The 19,496-nt window shown below is 38.9% G+C and overlaps 1 protein-coding gene and 1 long non-coding RNA gene across 2 annotated transcripts; one reads left to right on the top strand and one right to left on the bottom strand.

Annotated features, from left to right (window-relative positions):
* Positions 1-410: 410 nt before the first annotated feature.
* LOC124862364 (cdc42 effector protein 1-like) lies at positions 411-17,056 on the bottom strand. Its single transcript, XM_047356233.1, has 4 exons — positions 16,909-17,056; positions 8,110-8,594; positions 6,740-7,290; positions 411-1,568 (listed from the first exon to the last, which is right to left on the bottom strand). The coding sequence occupies exons 3-4, from the start codon at positions 7,191-7,193 to the stop codon at positions 973-975; spliced, it is 1,050 nt and encodes a 349-aa protein (XP_047212189.1). The 5' UTR covers positions 7,194-7,290; positions 8,110-8,594; positions 16,909-17,056; the 3' UTR covers positions 411-972.
* LOC124862365 lies at positions 4,938-9,397 on the top strand. The gene is made up of 3 exons (XR_007036912.1): positions 4,938-5,134; positions 6,751-6,942; positions 9,014-9,397. It is a non-coding gene; the product is annotated as an uncharacterized LOC124862365 (long non-coding RNA).
* Positions 17,057-19,496: the final 2,440 nt, after the last annotated feature.

Here is a 19,496-nt window from a genome sequence, read left to right as displayed (position 1 = left end):
ATATCTCCAGTAAGGACTAGTGACAATGCGAGAGACACATTGTACTTCGTTTATATAACTGGTGCCCAGCTCCCCAAGACCACATTCTGAAAACCTTTCCGAATGTATGGGGTTAATTCTTTGGAGAAGATTTGAGATTGAGCCAATTTGCTAGTAAAAAATGTTCAGGTTTCATCATTATGCAATGTAGTGTATATGTGTATTGTATGATCTTAGTTTGTTTAGTTGTTCTGTGCTGCTTTCCCCTCGTTAAAGATAATTCTCATAGTTCATGTTCTTCATGTAACTAACATTTCCTATAAAAACCCTTTAAGCAAGACAAGCTGTTATAGCAGATCTCAGTGAAATTGTAGCCTTCCTTACTCAATATGGCATTTAAACATGGCTGATCAAATATTAGTCATTTCAGGTTGAGTAGAGAAATACATATTTATATTATCTAGAAATGACAAACCAATTAAAATATACTAAAGCACCAGCTCTGATTACAAATTAGACTGTTACAGGTGTGCATTAAATCATTTAAGAGTCAAAAGTCCTACTTTTCTAAGTATATACTTGCCGGGAAGCTGAAACAATTTACACAGATTAATATTATAGCTCGAGAAATGTACAAAAGTGTTATTTATAAAGTGTATATATCAGCATGAAGATAAAAATATAGAATATATGTCCGTATAAATGTTTTCCAAACCACCTTAAAACATTTCTAATCAAATATGTGTTTTCTGAGCCTCTTACTTTCATAGTGTTAGTTTATATATCACAGATACAGTGATAGAAAACCAGGTGGGCAGTGTTTAAAGACAGATAATAAATCTCCTTTCCTTTACAGACTGAACATAGTCCATTATATTGTACAAGAAATAATCTAATGAAGTAGCAACAAGAGTCCAAGAACGAGAAAAATGTCCCCCATTTGTGACATTAATCCAACAATAATATGATCCAGACAGTTTCCATTCCTAATGTCTATACTTTGATCTCCTCTTCAGATAAAGAATGGGGTGTTTTTTGGCTTTTTTGGCTCATTTCTCTTGTAAAGGATCCTCCACCGTAATGCCGAGCGAGTACATTAGCGGCTCTCTGGAACCTCTCTGCCTCTATAACTGATTCCTCCTTGTGAGAAGAACAGGAGGACGCATCAGGCGTCCTCACAGACACCCTGTCCTCCTTATGCTCTCTCCAGTTAGGGCTACTTCTTCCGTTTTCCTTGGGCCTAAAAGACCCGCTGCATAGGGAAGGGTTCGGGGAACTCACTGTTGGGGTCTGAACGGGTGTCTCTGTCAGAGAGCTGTTGTCACCTTTTTCCTCTTCATCTCCTTCCTCTTTCTCACTTGCTGCCTGGCTGTGATTGGATATCTGTAGAGAGCTAGGGTTGTCAATCAAAGCAAACACCTCAGTCATTAGAGAAGGGCCAAGGTCAACAATGAATGAGGTCAGGGAGTCAGAGCGAGTCATGGTGCTGCAACCATTGTCTGCTGAAGACGGTTTCCAGACGTCGCCACCTTGAAGCTGTCTTTCAAATCGAGAGACTCGAGGCAGAGTGACAAATCCAGACTGTACACCTGGAAGGAGAAAATTAAAGATAACTCCAGATTAGTTTATACCGCTTATTTAGGTTAAGCAATTCCCCTGTCATACAAACATACTTAAAATAAAACTTATGTGATAGTGCCAGCTGTATGGGTCATTTATTCATTAAAAATCATGAATGAAAACTTTTGAATAAAATAGCTGCTAATCAGCCATATGACATATAAAGCTCATCCTTGCTCAGAAACAGCACTGATGAAAGTCACTAATGTTATTCTCATAATCTCAGAAAATAGGCCTGGGCCTATCGTTGCTATACTGTTGATATCCATCCTGGATTTAACACACTTGAGCCCAATATTTTGTCACAGAGGCATGAACATGCTCTAGGAATCAAGGAAACAGCACTGGTTTAGATCCTATTTCTCTGACAGATTTCTATGGAGTTAAATTTGTCTCAATATTATTCAATCAAAAAAAAAACTAATCTCAATCAAAAAAAACTAATCTCAATCAAAAAAATAATATTCAATCAAAAAAAACTAATCTCAATCAAAAAATATTAAGTTGTGATCAAAACTTTCAGAGTTTTTTCTCACAAAGAGAAAAAAGTTATTTGCAAAACATAAACTTTTATTTGCGCATGTCAAAAATCTTTGGTTACGACTCCCGCTTTTTTGGTTTTGACGCTGTCTGTTTTTGGTTGAACTCAAAGAATTTTGAGTTCTGGAAACATGAACATCCTGGGCGGGGCCTAAAGACGAACGCTGTGAGATGTTTCCCTATTGGTTAGCGCTGACTAAAGCAGCAGACTCTGATCCCCCGTCACGCATACAAGGCGCATTACGGTAATGGAGCAGAAAGGACGCCGATCCTGGCAACGGTTGAGAAAATAAGAGGAAAACAGAAAAGTAACCTTCAGAACATTTATATTAATTACATTTTTACAACTTTCACATTCATGTTTTATGTAAAAGAATAAATATTTTACTGTACAGTTTTGGAGAAATATCTTGTCAAAGTACCTCAAAATGCTCAACCATTATATGCATTTGTCCCACTTTCAGGAATTTATTTCTCCAAAACCATGAGAGGTGACAACACAATCTCTTCAATGATATTAGAGGGTCATCTATATTATAACCAGAATTAGTATTTCATAATTTCACTGTAGGTTTCTGGAGAAATACACAACTACCCCAAGTGTAGTATATATAATGCACCTTGTATGCGTGACGCTAATCTTTAAGAGAGAGCTGGTGTCGGCTGGCGTGACCGCGTATTTCTGACTGTCGGCTCACTTAACCGCAGTTTTCTTCTGTACAGTTGATGTCTCCTCACTGAAGCGACGCTGCAAGCCCTGCAGTTCGAGCAGAAGTTCAGAGATGCGGGGGATCAGAGTCTGCTGCTTTAGTCAGCGCTAACCAATAGGGGAAACGTCTTACATCGTTCGTCTTTAGGCCCCGCCCAGGATGTTCATGTTTCCAGAACTCAAAATTCGTTGAGTTCAACCAAAAACCAAAGAGCGTCAAAACCAAAAAAGCGAGACTCGTAACCAAAGATTTTTGACATGCGCAAATAAAGTTTATGTTTTGCAATAACTTTTTTTCTCTTGTGAGAAAAAACTCTGAAACTTAATATTTTTGATTGAGATTAGTTTTTTTTGATTGAATATTATTTTTTTGATTGAGATTAGTTTTTTGTTTGATTGAATAATATTGAGACAAATTTAACTCCATAGATTTCAGTTTGTTCATGATAATTGTACTTCATTACTGAGTACCACAAGGTTTATGATTGGACCAATTCACCTTAGAACCTGTCTTTTTATTTAAGACATAAAAAATGTTAATGTGTGAGCACCTTACAATGAGACTGCTTAGGTGATGGATGGCATTAATTAAAAGAAGAACACAATAACTAGGTGTTGCAGTGGGTGACATGAATAAAAGCACATCAATTGGCGCCTTTAGCAAACATCAGACGGTTGGTGCTGAGACAGACTTCAGCTTATTTAAAGCTTATTAAAATAACAAGATTGAAAATGATCACTGCTATAGGTTGTTTGCTGATGTGTGCTGCCCTTTAGCCTCCAGTAATATTGATGTAAAGAACCTCTGTACTATCTTCAATTAGGCACATATTGTTTCACTTCCATAGTAAATATGTTTCAAGGACACCTTTTTTCCATTTAATGCCAAAGTTACTACTATTCTTTCCTCCAGCAATGCAGAAAGCTTCCAGACTTGATTATTATTATTCTTCATGATCAGGTTGTCCAAATATGGACTAAAACACAAAAATAAGGATAGATAATAGTTCTCCAATTTTAGGTTTTGAATCCAGAGTAACTATATATTTTTTCTCTTGACAACTATGTGAACTACAAAGCTCTGTTTAATTTTAAAGAAACTGGTAGTTTAATATTATTGAATATATATATAATAGAAAGCTATTTTTTTTTATTCAAGGACCAATGTACAGTACTCCTGCTCTGAGTATGTCAGATTAACAATTAACACACACATTAGGCATGAGGACAAGTTGGCGAATAAAAGGAAGGTCCATTCAGCATGTGCATAAACCCTACCAGGTGGTTTGCTGAAAAAGGTCATGTTACAATTATATTACATTTATAGTACATATGCTGTTCAATAAAAGTTTCATTAATAAGGAGAAATCAAACATTCCTCCAATAAGGTATACATAGTTATGGTCTAAATGCAAACATGCAGTCTTTAAAGGAACCGTTTGAAATTAAAAGCTTCATTCACTCCAGCATGTTTAGCATTAATTTTTGAGTACATTTCTCTCTCTAGGAGAGCAGCTTTAGTAGATCACGCCCTCAGGCTAGAAGACTTACATGTTTCAGTTTATGTAAGATGGGTGAAGAACCATATCTGACTTGGTGATAATGCCTAGATAATAGCATATTCCATGTTTTGGGTGTTGGAGCTCTGTGGGCCAGTATGGACATTTAAACAGGGACATGTAAATGTAAATCATGACTTCCTCTCATTTGACCCAGAAATTAAGTAAATGTGAAATTTGTCAGCTATGTCCTGAAGTCCTATGTGTGTACTGCCTATTATAATGAAACTTTATCTCAGTTTTACCACTAAAATACAAACTAGGACAGTACATTATTTCCAGACCTGCTCTAACTTACCAATGTCTTTAATACATAGAAACTATTTGGGTTTTTGTTCAGCAATGCAGCTGTCTCACCAGAAGGTGGCGGTATCAACCAAGAGTTTAGAGGTTTCCCACTGTCATCATGACAGTGTTAAACTTGTACATTTCATCACTTCAACATATGCACAGCTGCAGGTAAAGATGGGTGTAAATGAAAGCCAGTAACTATAAAAAGTACAATCATTCCCAAGTCCTCTGTCTCTCTCTGCCTGGTCAAAATCCCTCTAACTGGGCAAATTCCTTTTGAATTGGGTAAGACTCTGAAAGGGGCAAGGGGATTTCTATCCCCTATACACAGCTGCCACACAGGCTCTGATTGGTGAGCAGATACAACAAATGGTGGGTTTGTGCTCATTCTCTCAGGCCGACACACACAAACACAAGAAATGACAGGAAATACCCGGTAAGTTTGTTTCTGCTCAGCAGACCAGCTGCAGGTGTTTGTGTTTGTAGGTCTAATCATGCACAGGTGTTGCCAAGGTGATTCCAGATGAGTCAGAAGAAGCTTGGATGTTTGCTGGTTGTCTTGGAGGATGGTGGGGAAAAGATGTAAAACAAAAAGGGGGACTTGTTTTCTCTGTTTCTCCTGACGTTTATAGTCCTGGTTGCACCAAGGTGGTGAGAGAACACAAGAAGAGTATAGAAACTTTAATGATGCAATATATCACTGCACTAAGTTAGAGTTGCTTTGTGTTGAATTACTGTTATGATCACACCTACAGTGTTTTGCAAAAGTATTCACAGCCCTAGAGCTTTTTCAGGGTTTGTTCTGTTACATCTAAAAACATTTGTTTTTACCTTTTTATGTGGCATGCTGCAATATGCCTTAAGAAAGTTTCAGTGCATATTGCTGCCTATAGAAGTCCCCCTTTGGTATACAGAGTCCATCTGTGTGTCAAATAAATCCAGATGTTCTGTGAAGGCCTCAGAGGCTTGTTAGAGAACATTAGCTAATGAACAGCATCACGAAGACCACGAAACACAGCAGATAGGTCTGGGAAAAAGTTGAAAGCAGGGTGAGATTATGAAACATTATTCCAAGCTCAAAGAGCATGGCTGAATGCGTCAAAACAAAAAACAAAAACAAAATATATATATATAGCTCATCTGCAAACTTATTACAACATGGCCTTCAACCTAAACTTCCAAGTCAAGCAATCCATTAATCGGAGAAGCAGCCAAAGAGGCCAATGGAAAATGAGTAGGAGCATCCACAGCTCAAGTTGAAAAGTTTGTCAACATAACTATTATTTTGGCACTCTACAAATGGAGGAGCAAGGAAAAAGGCATTTCTGAAAGAAAGCTATAAGAAGTCATGTTTGCAGTTTCCCGCAAACCATGTAGTCGACACAGCAAATGTGGAGGAAGGTGCTCTGGTCAGATGAGACCAAATTAGAACAGTGTGGTCTACAGGCAAAGCGCTGTGTGGCAGAATACTAATACTAAACATCCCCCTGACCACACTATCCCCATCATGCTGTGGATAAGCTTTCCTTCAGCAGAACAGGAAAGCTGATTGGAAGATGGTTAGAGCTAAAAACAGGACAATCCTGGAGGAAAATCTGTTTGAGACTGCTAAAGCGTCAACAATGAGGCAAAGGTTTATTATTTTAACATTTGCAATTATTAATGTCTGTGTCTTAAAAGTAACACATGTTGGCTGTGATGACTGCTGAATGCACACATGATGCCCACAGTCTGAAGAAAATGACAGTCCTGCTGATACAGACTTAAGTACCATGGACCATAAAAGGTTTGGCCTGACTTGCTCTCACAGTGTTGTTCATAATATGTTCTTTCACCTACCTGTCCTGCCTCGTTTGATTAATGTTGATTTATTTAATATAAATTAATCTGCGACACTGAGGATCTTGCTTCATCATCTACTGAAACAATCATGTTTGAGTATAATCTTTAAAGTATCTCTGCTCACTTTTAATGCAGATAATCCCCTCTAAGATCCTTAACACCAATCCTATGCTGGCACTGATTATCTGTCTTATCTCACCATATGTGCAGAAGGAGTCATCCGCTGAGCTGATGGAGTTGGGGAACAACGCCCTCTGTAGGCACCCATTGACAGAGTCAATGTTCAGCTGAGGCAAAGAGATGGCATTTTTAATGATGGGTGAGATGTCTGGAGGTGGAGATGACAAATCCCGAGAACCCCCTCGGGGCCGAGGTCCAGAGGTTCTCCGTACGTGGCGAAAGGTGCGTGTGAAGAAGCTGGATGACTTGGAGCTGCTCGCTGAGTCCGGACTTCCCGGCTCCCGGATGCCCCCATAGTTGCTTAGGAAGGAAGTGTCACCAAACACGTCTCCACCGCGGCCCACGTGCATGGTGTGACGGAAGTCCCCAAGGGGGGGGCTGATCATGTCCACTGAGAGGTCGCTCTTGAAGCGACGTTTACCCTGAGAGCCAGACACAAGGCCTTTAATCCCTGGCAGTTTTCCCAGACTCATGATGGAAGAAAAGTTGTGTAATTTCCCTTTAAAATGACTGATAATGTCTGGACTTTCAGTTTACATCAGTCAAGGATAAAATCCAGCTTTGGGTCCACTGTAAAATCAGAGAGAAAAATCAAATCATTGACGGACAGAAAGCAAAAATGTTCAGCCGTTCAGTATAAAACCCATCCTTCAAACATTCACAGCAAGACCCGGTGCTTCTATTTATGATCTACACAATGGATCCCAGGACAGCCACTTACATCTGTTTATATACTTATCTTTATTCCCTGCACATATTTTCCAAACAACCAAACTCTCTTCTTCTGCACAGCAGCAACTTTCAGTCACGACTAAATAACAAATAGGAGAAATTACAAGGCCATACTGGGTTTCCTCTGGTTACCACAGTCCATGTGGTTGGAGAGTTCTGGCCTGCCTGGGCACTGGGTATATTTGGTTCAGTGGATGGCTGCCCAGACATACATAATTCAACCACATGTATACACATACTGAATTCTGCTGTGTGATGAAAGCCATTTAAAGGCTGGTGTTTACTCTTGATTTTTGTATTACTTAGACATCAGGAACTGCACTGATCTCAGGTGAAATTTGCCACCTATAAGAGGATCACCTCCCCTGGAAACCTTATAAAGCTAGAACGTTCTCAGCCTTTAACCCAAACCTATGAAAAATACTTGTAGTTAAACTCCATCTTCAGGACACTGCCAGCATATTTGTGGAACTTTAAACAACTCTAAAAGGGGAATATAAACAACTGTCTCACTCTACGGAGCAGATCTTTCATAATAAAACACAATTCTGTCTCCTTACCTTATTTTATCAACCCACAAAAACTTTATACAGTTTCTCGTATGATTACAAAATCAATAAAACCTTTCAACAACAAAAACTTTAATCATTCCCTTACTGTAAGTGAGGCCTGATCATAAATTCCAACAAGACCTTCAGTGTTTTTCTGTCAGGCCAAGGTGAAAAAGCAGGGGCCCATGGTCATGTGCTGTCTCCTACTAGAAAAGGTTTATCCATGTGTGTGGCATCATGCTGTCCACGGGACATCCTGTCGCTTTTGTTTTTAGTTCACTGGTTCCTTTGCACTAAAGATCCAAGTCCTCTCTGAATTAAAACCGTCACAGCAAAAGGCAGATCAAGTCGGACACGCTGTTGTCAGTGTTTCAGTCCGGGTTCTGTTTTGTCTGCGACGTCTTGGAAGGACGATAAAGCTCCCCCAGGATTGTTCGTTGGACTGGATTAGCTGCTAATCCTCTCTGTGTCTCCCCTCCCAACCCCAACTCCCTCACTCAGTGGCTGCCTTCTTCAATCCACTTAGTTCTTTAGTGTTTTCCAGGTGGCGGCGGGGGGGTCTCTGTTCTCATTTACTTCACATTAGGACGGCTAAAGACCAGAGAGAGAAAAGCAGAGAGAAGTCAGTGGTTTATCAGGCCAAAGACAAGGAGCATTCAGGCAAACATAAAAACATTAGGAAAACTTTGGTCTGACTCATGCTATTTCACTGTAGGTCAGACAAAGCCTGAAAGAGTTTATGTGGTTTAAGTTTAAGTAGCTCTCTGAATGTGCAGTCACTTCTCAGCTTTCACAAAATTACCTAGTTTACAGCTTTATTCATTTGAGCAATCAGACAGATAGTCAAGAAAAAGCACTTAATGCATGAATCAAACTTAAGCGGTGCAACACCTTTGAACTTGTTACCTATAAGGACTAACTTCTCCAGATGCACAATTTGAATTTTTCTCTTTATACAATCTAAAGACACTGTTTTGTTATTCCTGAACACTCTCCTTTTTGCCTCCTAGAGCAATGAAGCCAAAGTAAGGAAATGGTGCTAAACTCCAAACACCTGACCTCTCCAGGAAACAGCCAGAGTTGGATTAACGCCTCAGACTGTTGGTTTTACAAGCCGGAGATGCTACCTGGTCAGGCTTTAAATTGTGATATAACAACTTCTAAATCATCTTGCATGTCTCTTGACTAATCTGATTTTTCAATTGTTTTCGGGATGTCTGTATCTGATTGTAAGTATTGACTACTGGCATTTTTAAATGGTATAACATTGGTATAGGAGGAGTTGCAAGCACTCCACTCCCATTGTGGTCACCCTGTCTTGGTTTTACATCTGCTGCACCATAGAAGTCCTTAAGCTGCAGCAAAAAAGAAATAAATACGTTTTTTGACTGGAATCTGCTCATTTCCGACTGGAATCTGAAGAATCAGATTGTCTTCCAGTCAGTATACACAACATATACACGCTTTTTTAAATGTCTAAACGTTAAGAAAAGATCTACATTCTGTAGAACGTACAGCTTAAAATGTAAACTCTGTAATCATTTTATCTTTGTCTTAAAACAATAGTAAACCCCTGTTTTTACAGTGACTCTTCTTGAACACACTGTGAAATCTACTTTGCTACTGATATAACAAATTATTGACCCCTCATGGCAGGAAGACTGGAAAACACTGTGGAAACTGTTTGTATGCTGTTTTGTATAAACGTTCCTAAAGAGAAATCACAATTAGTTAAAAATCAGCAGGTCAAAGGTTTAAAAAAGCTGGAGATTAGAAATATTTCACTCTTTCACAAAATTCTTGTCATTGAATCTCTGGGCAAAGAAGCCTTCCGACTGAACGTGCCAACTAGTTTTGTATGGAGGACCAATCCTGCCATAATTAAGAATATATACTGAAATAAATAAAGAAATAAGCAATAAGCTAACTCTGAAAGAGAGTAAGGTGAAGCAACACACTTCAGACCAGGCTGTGCTGCATGCCTAACAGTTTTATTGCAGAGCAGAGCATATAAAAAAATAAATTGTGAAGATGCTAAAACACAGATAATTGACAAAGCGACTAGGTTATTTGGCAGGCTCTGCATCAGCAAATATCTATATCTTACAATCGGAATGGTATCGAGAACAAAAATGTTCATCTGAGCATCTGAACAGTCAGAGAATTATGGGTAGAAAGATATGAGTAAAAAAGAAAACAGGTCAGTGGCTACAGTGTGATGGACAGTAGATGGATGTTAGCTGTAGCCTTCTGACCTCATATCCCCGCTACTTGTTGCTTAAAGGAGTGACGCAAGGGTTCATATCTTTTTTATTAAAAATGTATTAGTGGATGTCATATCACCATGAGCTTGTTAAGAAATAAATACACCCTCAAGAGTGCTGGGAACCTAAAAAGCTAAGCAGAGATATGCAGTATCAATCCACCTCATCAGATTATTTGGCTGATCAACTGAATGTCTGCTGGAAATATATTTAAAACAACTATGAGACCTGGAAAGCATGGGAACATACCATCTTCAGTCTGAAGGAGAATCTAAAATTTTATGAGGTACTTGGCCCGGCTATATTTGACTGACGAGTCCTAGCTGATCTGGCGGATTGATACAACTTATAGCAGGCACATAACGTATCTCCATGTGAATCCATGGAACCTAGAAATTGTTCAATTGAACAAAACAACATCAAACGTAACAACAGACTCTTGTAAAATTGTAGACTGACATAGTGTTGTATCATATGGATATGGACATTTTCAGTTCAAGTCGTGTCAAAAAGGCCAAAGACAAAGTAAACAGACAGTGTCTGTCTGAGAAGCTTTAAGCTTCCACGTCTGAGAATTTACTCTCCCAACAAGCTCACGGGGATATGAAACATTTTTGCTATTTCCTTTGAAGTCTGTTATTAAGCTGTATTTAGGATAATTTGACTTGTAATTCATATATTTTAACATCTTAATTGACAAGTTCTCACTTTTTACTCTCCATCCCAACTTCCTCAGCTCTCATTTTATGAGACGTAAAACTTACCATAACTGCTCCTTTAAACTGTAATACCAGCACATACATCCATTTTGGGAACTTCATTCCACATATTGTTCCTTCTTAGAAACACACAGAAAGGCATTAAGGTCTTTTAAACATGGTAATTATCTCTAAACTGTACCTGGAGCTATCCCATAAACAAGCCTGTTTTACGTAAGATGTCTGACTCAGTGCAGACATGGAGGTTGGAGGCCATGATGGGAATGGCATGCATTAGAGAGAGAAGACTGAACACCATCAAAACAAGGATTTGAGGAAGCTGATGACAAACACATTTCTGCCTTCTAACTTTGATTGTTTTTAGTTCCTTTTCTTTATATCTGTCACTTCAATCAGTCTTGTTCTCATTTATTTCTGGTTTTTTTTTTTTTTCTCAGGCACAGAAACACAAAGTTAAATATGTTTCCATTTTCTGTGTTTTTCTCTGCTGCAAGCAGATTTACTGCTTAAGGAAAAAAGCCAGAACTACAGAAACAGAAACAGCAGAACGGGGTGATATTTGTGGGTTTGCCCAGGCTGCATCTTAGAAAGAACTGCAAAAACAGACACAGTTCACTGCTGCAGTTGACTAGCTCCAACCCTTTTTCGTCCACCTGACAGGAGGCTTGTGGTGCTGGGAGTACACAGCACCAACAAGCTGTGGTTGAGGTCAGAATGCCCTTACTGTTTTACAAAGCTCAAAAATACAGCATACACTCAGTTTATAGGAATCTGTTGCTTTGATGTGGAAATGCATTTTTATAGGCTGCCCTGTGCTTATAAAAATACTTGATATATGGTTCCACACTGGATATACTTAGATATCTCTTTGCACATCCAGAGATTAAAATGTTTGCCCATTCGTTTTGCAAAATAGTTCGAGCTCAGGCAGATTGGATGGAGAGCGTCTGTGAACATCAGTGTTCAAGTCTTCCCACAGATTCTGAGTTGGATTTATATTTAGATCTGAGTTGGATTTAGATTTTGACTGTGCCATTCTAAAACATGAATAAGTTTTGCTCTAAACCATTGCACTGTGACTCTGGCTGTACGTTCCGGGTCATTGTTCTGCTGGATGTTGAACCTTTCCCACAGCATGATTCTACCACTATGATGTTTTACACTGGTGATGTCGTGATCATGGGATGTGCAGTGTTATTTTTCAACAACACATAGAGTTTTGCATATAGATATATAGAGTTAGGCATATTGAGTCTTACTGCACCTGAGGTGAAGGATGGCTGAAGATCTGAGAGTACAGGAGCTCATAACAAACCATTCAGAACATCTCAGAACAGCTGGAGTTATACTGATATTAAAGTACACACAGTGGGACTTTATGTAAAATACCTATGACTGCTGACCACTGTTGATTGCACTGATTTTTATATAGGGGTTTCAGAGTGAAGGGAGTTGAATACAAATTTGCATCACACTTTTATGATTTCTATCTATAGAATTTTGAAAATCATCAATCATTTTCTATTTATTTCACAATTATGCACTTCTTAATAAAATATACTGACATTTGTGGTTGCAACATGATAAAATATGAAAAGGTTTTAGAGGTATAAATTATTTTTGCAAGGCTCCTGTACCCTGTGTCATAACACCTGCTTCATGCAGCAAAGCACAGATAAATGTGAGTTGACTCATGTTTCAGATTGGAACTGGTACTGTAAATGAACTTCCTATTTCTTCCCACTCACGCTTTCCTTGATGCTCTGCTGAGTCAACAAAATAGCTCACGAGACAAAAAAAACCCACTTAAGATAAGAATTTATGAGGCTCTAGACTCCCACTGTCATTTATTTTGCAATACTGTAAAGAAAGCAGAGCAGAACAAGAGAAAGAAAAACAAACATGTCGGACTTTACAGGCAGGATCATAGCTATGTAATTATTCACTCGTTTCATAAATTCCTTTTTTAATGCATGAGGAGGTCGGTCAACAAACCACGGAGGAAAGAGGTCAAACAAGAGTGCAAACATATCTCGGCCCTTTCTGAAGTTTAGTGTAACAAAGAGCTTGTCTAAACTTCCACCCAGCAAACACAGAGTTGCAGCTAATGAAACATAAAACTGGGTCTTCAAAATCATGTTGCAAAAGTCTACCATTTAAAACCAAGATGTGCATTAAACTATTAGAGTATACTGAGCATATAGTTATGTAAAACATTGGCCTTGAACTGCCAGGTATAAGAATAATAGTACGTTTGGGCTGTTTGAACTTAATCATTTTGAATTAAAGAACATTAAAGGATTTTGTGTATTCTAGCTTACAGAAAGTTTAAGTATACTTTAATAATCATAAACATGGATTCGTCTTACGTAAGGTTTAACTTCATGGCCATATTTTTAACAAGAAGGTTGGCACACACTGTATAAAATTTACATAAGTCACATATACAAATGTCAATGTTGAAGTTTAAGACTTTACTTTGGAGGGAAATATATAGAAATGTGGCACATATACCCAATTATCTTAGTTACTCCTTAAAATGAACACACAGGAGAACATGCTATTCAAGCAAGGAGAGTGTGCAATAATCTTAAGTCGGGAATAGAGACAAAATAGCTAGAGACAAAACTTGCTCATATTCACATTTAGAAATGATTAAGAGGATTAAAACAACTGAAACAAGACCGGAGGAGGACTCAGGTTAGAGAACTGCAGGAAAGAGTAGGATCTTGGAGTCATCGAGTCTCCCTATTAACAACTAGACACTACCTATATGCCAACTGGTGTGTCTGGGAGTGACGAGATTGAACATTGATCTTTTTTGCATGTAAACACAGAAACAAACAATGTATATGTGAAAACCAGCTCATGCCTGCTGTTAAATACAATGAAGGATCTGTGATGCAATGGGACTGCTTTTATCCAAAAGGCACTAGGAACCTTGTTGGAGCTCACAGCATCATGAACTCTTTAAAACACCGGGATACTTTCAATAAAAAAAAGTTGATGGTTTAACCAGTAAACTGAAAAGTAGTCTTCATTAGGTCTTTAAATGGAATAATTATCCAAAACATTGGACACAAAATCAGGGCAATATAGGGAAAACAGCCTTGCACACCTCTTACATCCATCCGTTATCTGGGCCATTCATCAGGGGGCAACATACAGTAGAGACATCCATTCACGCACGGATATGGTCACACTTCAGCCCAATTAACCTGACATACAGGTTTCTGGATGGTGGGAGACAAGCTCGGAGTACCCAGAGAAATACACTGGGAGGCCTTTGCCAAGATTGTAACCAAAGACTTGCTGTGAGGCAACAGAGCTTAATTTAATGCTATATCTAATTGACATCTTGGTATAAGGTATAAGAAACACTGACAAAAACTTTATTTGCCTGCAGCATATTCTTAGTCTAATATGTCTCAGGCTGGTTGGAGCTATGGGTTTTAGGTTCACTGTGACCTGTTTTTGTATTTTGATTCCTGCAACTTTCCTTAAGAGTTTACGTAGGTATTTCTTATAACCTTGTCCTCCATATTTACTTTTTCTATCTTAATTTTCTGTTGTATTATGACATTGGTTTTCCTTGTGCAAATCCACTGGCCTCTCATTTACTGCTACTTGTCCTCCTGATTCGGCTTGTGAACATAAATTTCGGCTCCACTACTCTGAAGCTTCACACTAACAAGAGTACACTGGGATGTCAAGTTGAACTTCTCCTTTTGAAACTGATTTAAAACTATATACCAGTGATGCATCACGTGTTTATTGCTTATTGTTACTGTGATAGTATTCATTTACAAGTAGTCAAAAAATAGGTACACTAATGTTATTTTCTCACAAGCAGAAACACTTCTAGGTTAGCTGCCTAGTAATCCATAGCTCCAATAATCTTCTATATAGCATACAGCTCATGAAAACCCAAAATTCCTATCTCACAAAATTAGCATATTTCATCCGACCAATAAAAGAAAAGTGTTTTTAATACAAAAAACGTCAACCTTCAAATAATCATGTACAGTTATGCACTCAATACTTGGTCGGGAATCCTTTTGCAGAAATGACTGCTTCAATGCGGCGTGGCATGGAGGCAATCAGCCTGTGGCACTGCTGAGGTCTTATGGAGGCCCAGGATGCTTCGATAGCGGCCTTTAGCTCATCCAGAGTGTTGGGTCTTGAGTCTCTCAATGTTCTCTTCACAATATCCCACAGATTCTCTATGGGGTTCAGGTCAGGAGAGTTGGCAGGCCAATTGAGCACAGTGATACCATGGTCAGTAAACCATTTACCAGTGGTTTTGGCACTGTGAGCAGGTGCCAGGTTGTGCTGAAAAATGAAATCTTCATCTCCATAAAACTTTTCAGCAGATGGAAGCATGAAGTGCTCCAAAATCTCCTGATAGCTAGCTGCATTGACCCTGCCCTTAATAAAACACAGTGGACCAACACCAGCAGCTGACACGGCACCCCAGACCATCACTGACTGTGAGTACTTGACACTGGACTTCTGGCATTTTGGCATTTCCTTCTCCCCAGTCTTCCTCCAGACTCTGGCACCTTGATTTCCGAATGACATGCAGAATTTGCTTTCATCTAAAAAAAGTACTTTGGACCACTGAGCAACAGTCCAGTGCTGCTTCTCTGTAGCCCAGGTCAGGCGCTTCTGCCGCTGTTTCTGGTTCAAAAGTGGCTTGACCTGGGGAATGCGGCACCTGTAGCCCATTTCCTGCACACGCCTGTGCACGGTGGCTCTGGATGTTTCTACTCCAGACTCAGTCCACTGCTTCCGCAGGTCCCCCAAGGTCTGGAATCGGCCCTTCTCCACAATCTTCCTCAGGGTCCGGTCACCTCTTCTCGTTGTGCAGCGTTTTCTGCCACACTTTTTCCTTCCCACAGACTTCCCACTGAGGTGCCTTGATACAGCACTCTGGGAACAGCCTATTCGTTCAGAAATTTCTTTCTGTGTCTTACCCTCTTGCTTGAGGGTGTCAATAGTGGCCTTCTGGACAGCAGTCAGGTCGGCAGTCTTACCCATGATTGGGGTTTTGAGTGATGAACCAGGCTGGGAGTTTTAAAGGCCTCAGGAATCTTTTGCAGGTGTTTAGAGTTAACTCGTTGATTCAGATGATTAGGTTCATAGCTCGTTTAGAGACCCTTTTAATGATATGCTAATTTTGTGAGATAGGAATTTTGGGTTTTCATGAGCTGTATGCCAAAATCATCCGTATTAAGACAATAAAAGACCTGAAATATTTCAGTTAGTGTGCAATGAATCTAAAATATATGAATGTTAAATTTTCATCATGACATTATGAAAAATAATGAACTTTATCACAATATGCTAATATTTTGAGAAGGACCTATATATGATCTGGGTCACTTTTTACTGTTTCAGTGGAGAAACGTGAGCTACTGATTTTAAATTACATCAAACATGATATTTGTCATTTAGAGTCGAGCTCCATATATCTGCCAGTCAAAACCTTCCAGTTACACCATCTTATTCCTTTTGCAATGAAGCGACTCGTCTTGCAATTTGATAAAACGAGAATCACAGCTGGATTAATGTGAAGTTCCCCACGTAAACAGCTTAACATTGTAACACTGAAACCAGACAACATGAGCGCTAAATTGCAGCATAGTAAGAACGTTGCTTTTTTATGGTGCTGGGTATTTTCATGGTTTTATTTCAATGAGGTTGGGTTTTTCACAGCATGAGTTTAAATTTCGGGGAGGAAAAAACAATGTGAGCATTAACATAATTGTCAGAGAGACCAGTTTGGACTTAGCTGATTTTGCTTTCATTGCTCTGTTATGCACACAGATGGACTCAAGCGTGTTTTTGCAGAAAAAGCAAAGCCCGCCTGCACAACATCCTGTAGATCACTCTTGCAAACCAGTTTCTGTTCATTCTTACCTTTGAATAACTCAGCGTGATTCCCCGGACGTCGATCACTTCCCCACCTGTTTCTTTGTCATCCTGCTAAGTTTGCGCTCTGTACACAAGCTTTCGATCGGACCCGAACTTTGCGTTGACACAAAGTCGCAGTGGACCAACTCTGCTGCTGCTGATGAAAAGCTGGAGGACGATGGAAAAGAGAGGAGGAGGAGGTGGGTGGATCCCACAAAGCGTCAGTGACTGCTTTATAATGATGGTTAAGCTTTTAAGTTTGTACGCATGATTAATGTAAATATTGTGCACATTTCTTATAACCAGTGACTGAAGTGTTTGCACATAGCAATTTACTACATTCATTAAAGAATACAATAATAAAACAGACTGTTAGAATTTAACCATGTAAATTGGCGCAACAATTTTAATTTTTATTTGGGTAGATTTTAAGAAATTATGTAAGTTTAACAGCTTACAACACAATTAGTTATATTCTAATTATTATGTACTAAAATTTTTATCCAGTTAATAATTTAAGTTATTAAAATAAATTAGTTGGGTTCTAACGCTGCAACGGTGGCTCAGGCTGTAGGGGGTTCGTCCTGTAACCACGGGGTTGTCGGTTAGAACCCCTGCTCCATCCGTCTCAGTCGTTGTGTCCTTGGGCAGGACAGTTCACCCGCCTTCCCTACTGATGGTGGTCAGAGGGTCACCGATTGTCTGACAGCCCCAGTTCTGTCAGTCTGCCCCAGGGCAACTGGAGCTACCATGTAATCTACCACTGTCAGTGTGTAAATGGGTGGATGACTGATGGGGTAGAGCACTTTGGGGTCCTTGGACTTGATAAAGCGCTATACAGGGGCAGGCCACTTAACTATTGTGGTTTATACTGACTTACACGTTACACAAAACAGGCAGTAATTTGTCGAGTTATAATTTGTTAATCAAATGGAAACTCATTTAAAGGAAAATAATAGCCTATATTCAAAATGTCTTAATCCAGAAGGAATTTCCTTAAATTATATTTATTAACATGAACATGTTCTTGCAGCCCTGGAAGAGAGAACTAACTTCTCTATTCTTTATAGTCACTATTTGGACTTTAGGCATAAAATGCTACTGAAATAGAAACAAATTTTAAAATCTATTTTAAGAAAGTAGCATGTAAACATTTTCCATGACACCCACAGTTAAGGTGTGTTACCTATTAGCATTAACTAGCAAGAATAAACTTTAGCAATAGACTTTCCACTGAACTAGCAAAAGCTCGGTCCAAACTTCAGTTTTTGCTCCAACACAGAAACTTTCTCAACAGTTATAAGAGTTCTCAACCTTCATGAAGTTGGAATATTCATTGAGAATATACAATTTAGCCTTACCATTATCCATTAGACACCACACAGAGTGAACGAGCATAGCTAACTGCTAACTGAACCACCATCTTCAGTTGAATTCTTGATAAAGTGTTTAGGTTTGTAAACAAAAGAAAGAAGTTAAGATTGTTAGAATTTACCTACTATTAAACATTACTTTTACAAATTAACATGGTTGGTTTCAATTTAAATGAAAACTGTTTGATTGGCTAACATTTGATACCTTCCAAAATTCTTTTTACATTGTACAAAAACATTCTATTTGATTAAAACTAAGACACACATTTAGTCATTAAAGCAACATAAGAGACTTCAGAGGTGCAGAACATATCAATCTGCGGTCATCACAGGAGGTGATGTGATGAATCATATTCTCATGTCAGGCTGAGGCCTCCAATAATAAACCACTGTGACTTTTCCCACACTGCTGTGTCTGTGTGTGGTTGGGCTACTGGTCTAATCTAAATATGGGTATTGTTTTACAGTTGTTTTTTTGTCTCTCTTCTTCTTGTTCATTTGTTTGGAGTGAAGAGTCTTCCAGTGTCTGAACTTATGATTTTGTTTACTCTGAGAGTAGTGACTCTTTTAATCAATCAGCAGATATTGTCCTTGACCTTTACTCTGCTCTTTAAACATGATATCCTCAGTATTACACAGGGATCATTTAACTTTCCTTCTCTCTCTTACAATACGAGTGCAAGAATGTTCTCATTACCATGCGTATACAGCATCTTGCTAAAGTATTCATACTAATTAGACTTTTCCACATTTGTCAGGTTACAACCATAATAGTGCATTACTGTAAAGAGAAAGGACAATTCTAAATGTTGTTTTACAAACAAAATCTAAAAAGAGTGACATGTATTTGTAGTGCACATTTCACTGCAGCTCCAAGTTGTTTTGGGCATGTCTGTACCACTTTTGCAGATGTAGAAAATTAAACTTCTGGCCATAGCTTTAGGTGAATGCTTAGGGTTATTGTTACTCCCAAGTCTTTTGGAGCCTCTAATGGTTTTCTTCTCTGACTAACATGTCGGCCCATCCTATAAAAAAAGTGTCCACACAGCATGATGCTGCCACCATGTTTCAATGGGGGCACGATGTGTTCAGGGTGTTGTGCAGTGTTAGTTTCTGCCACACATTGAGTGTAGACTAAAAAGTTAAATTTTGGTGTAATCTAACCAAAGTACCTTCTTCCACATATTTGGCGAGTCTCCCTCATGGCTTCTCACAACTCTT

The sequence above is a fragment of the Girardinichthys multiradiatus genome, chromosome X (genome assembly GCF_021462225.1).
Source record: "Girardinichthys multiradiatus isolate DD_20200921_A chromosome X, DD_fGirMul_XY1, whole genome shotgun sequence".
NCBI lineage: Eukaryota > Metazoa > Chordata > Actinopteri > Cyprinodontiformes > Goodeidae > Girardinichthys > Girardinichthys multiradiatus.
The sequence above is the reverse complement of the archived record's forward strand: the minus strand, read 5'-3'. Positions and strand labels throughout refer to the sequence as shown.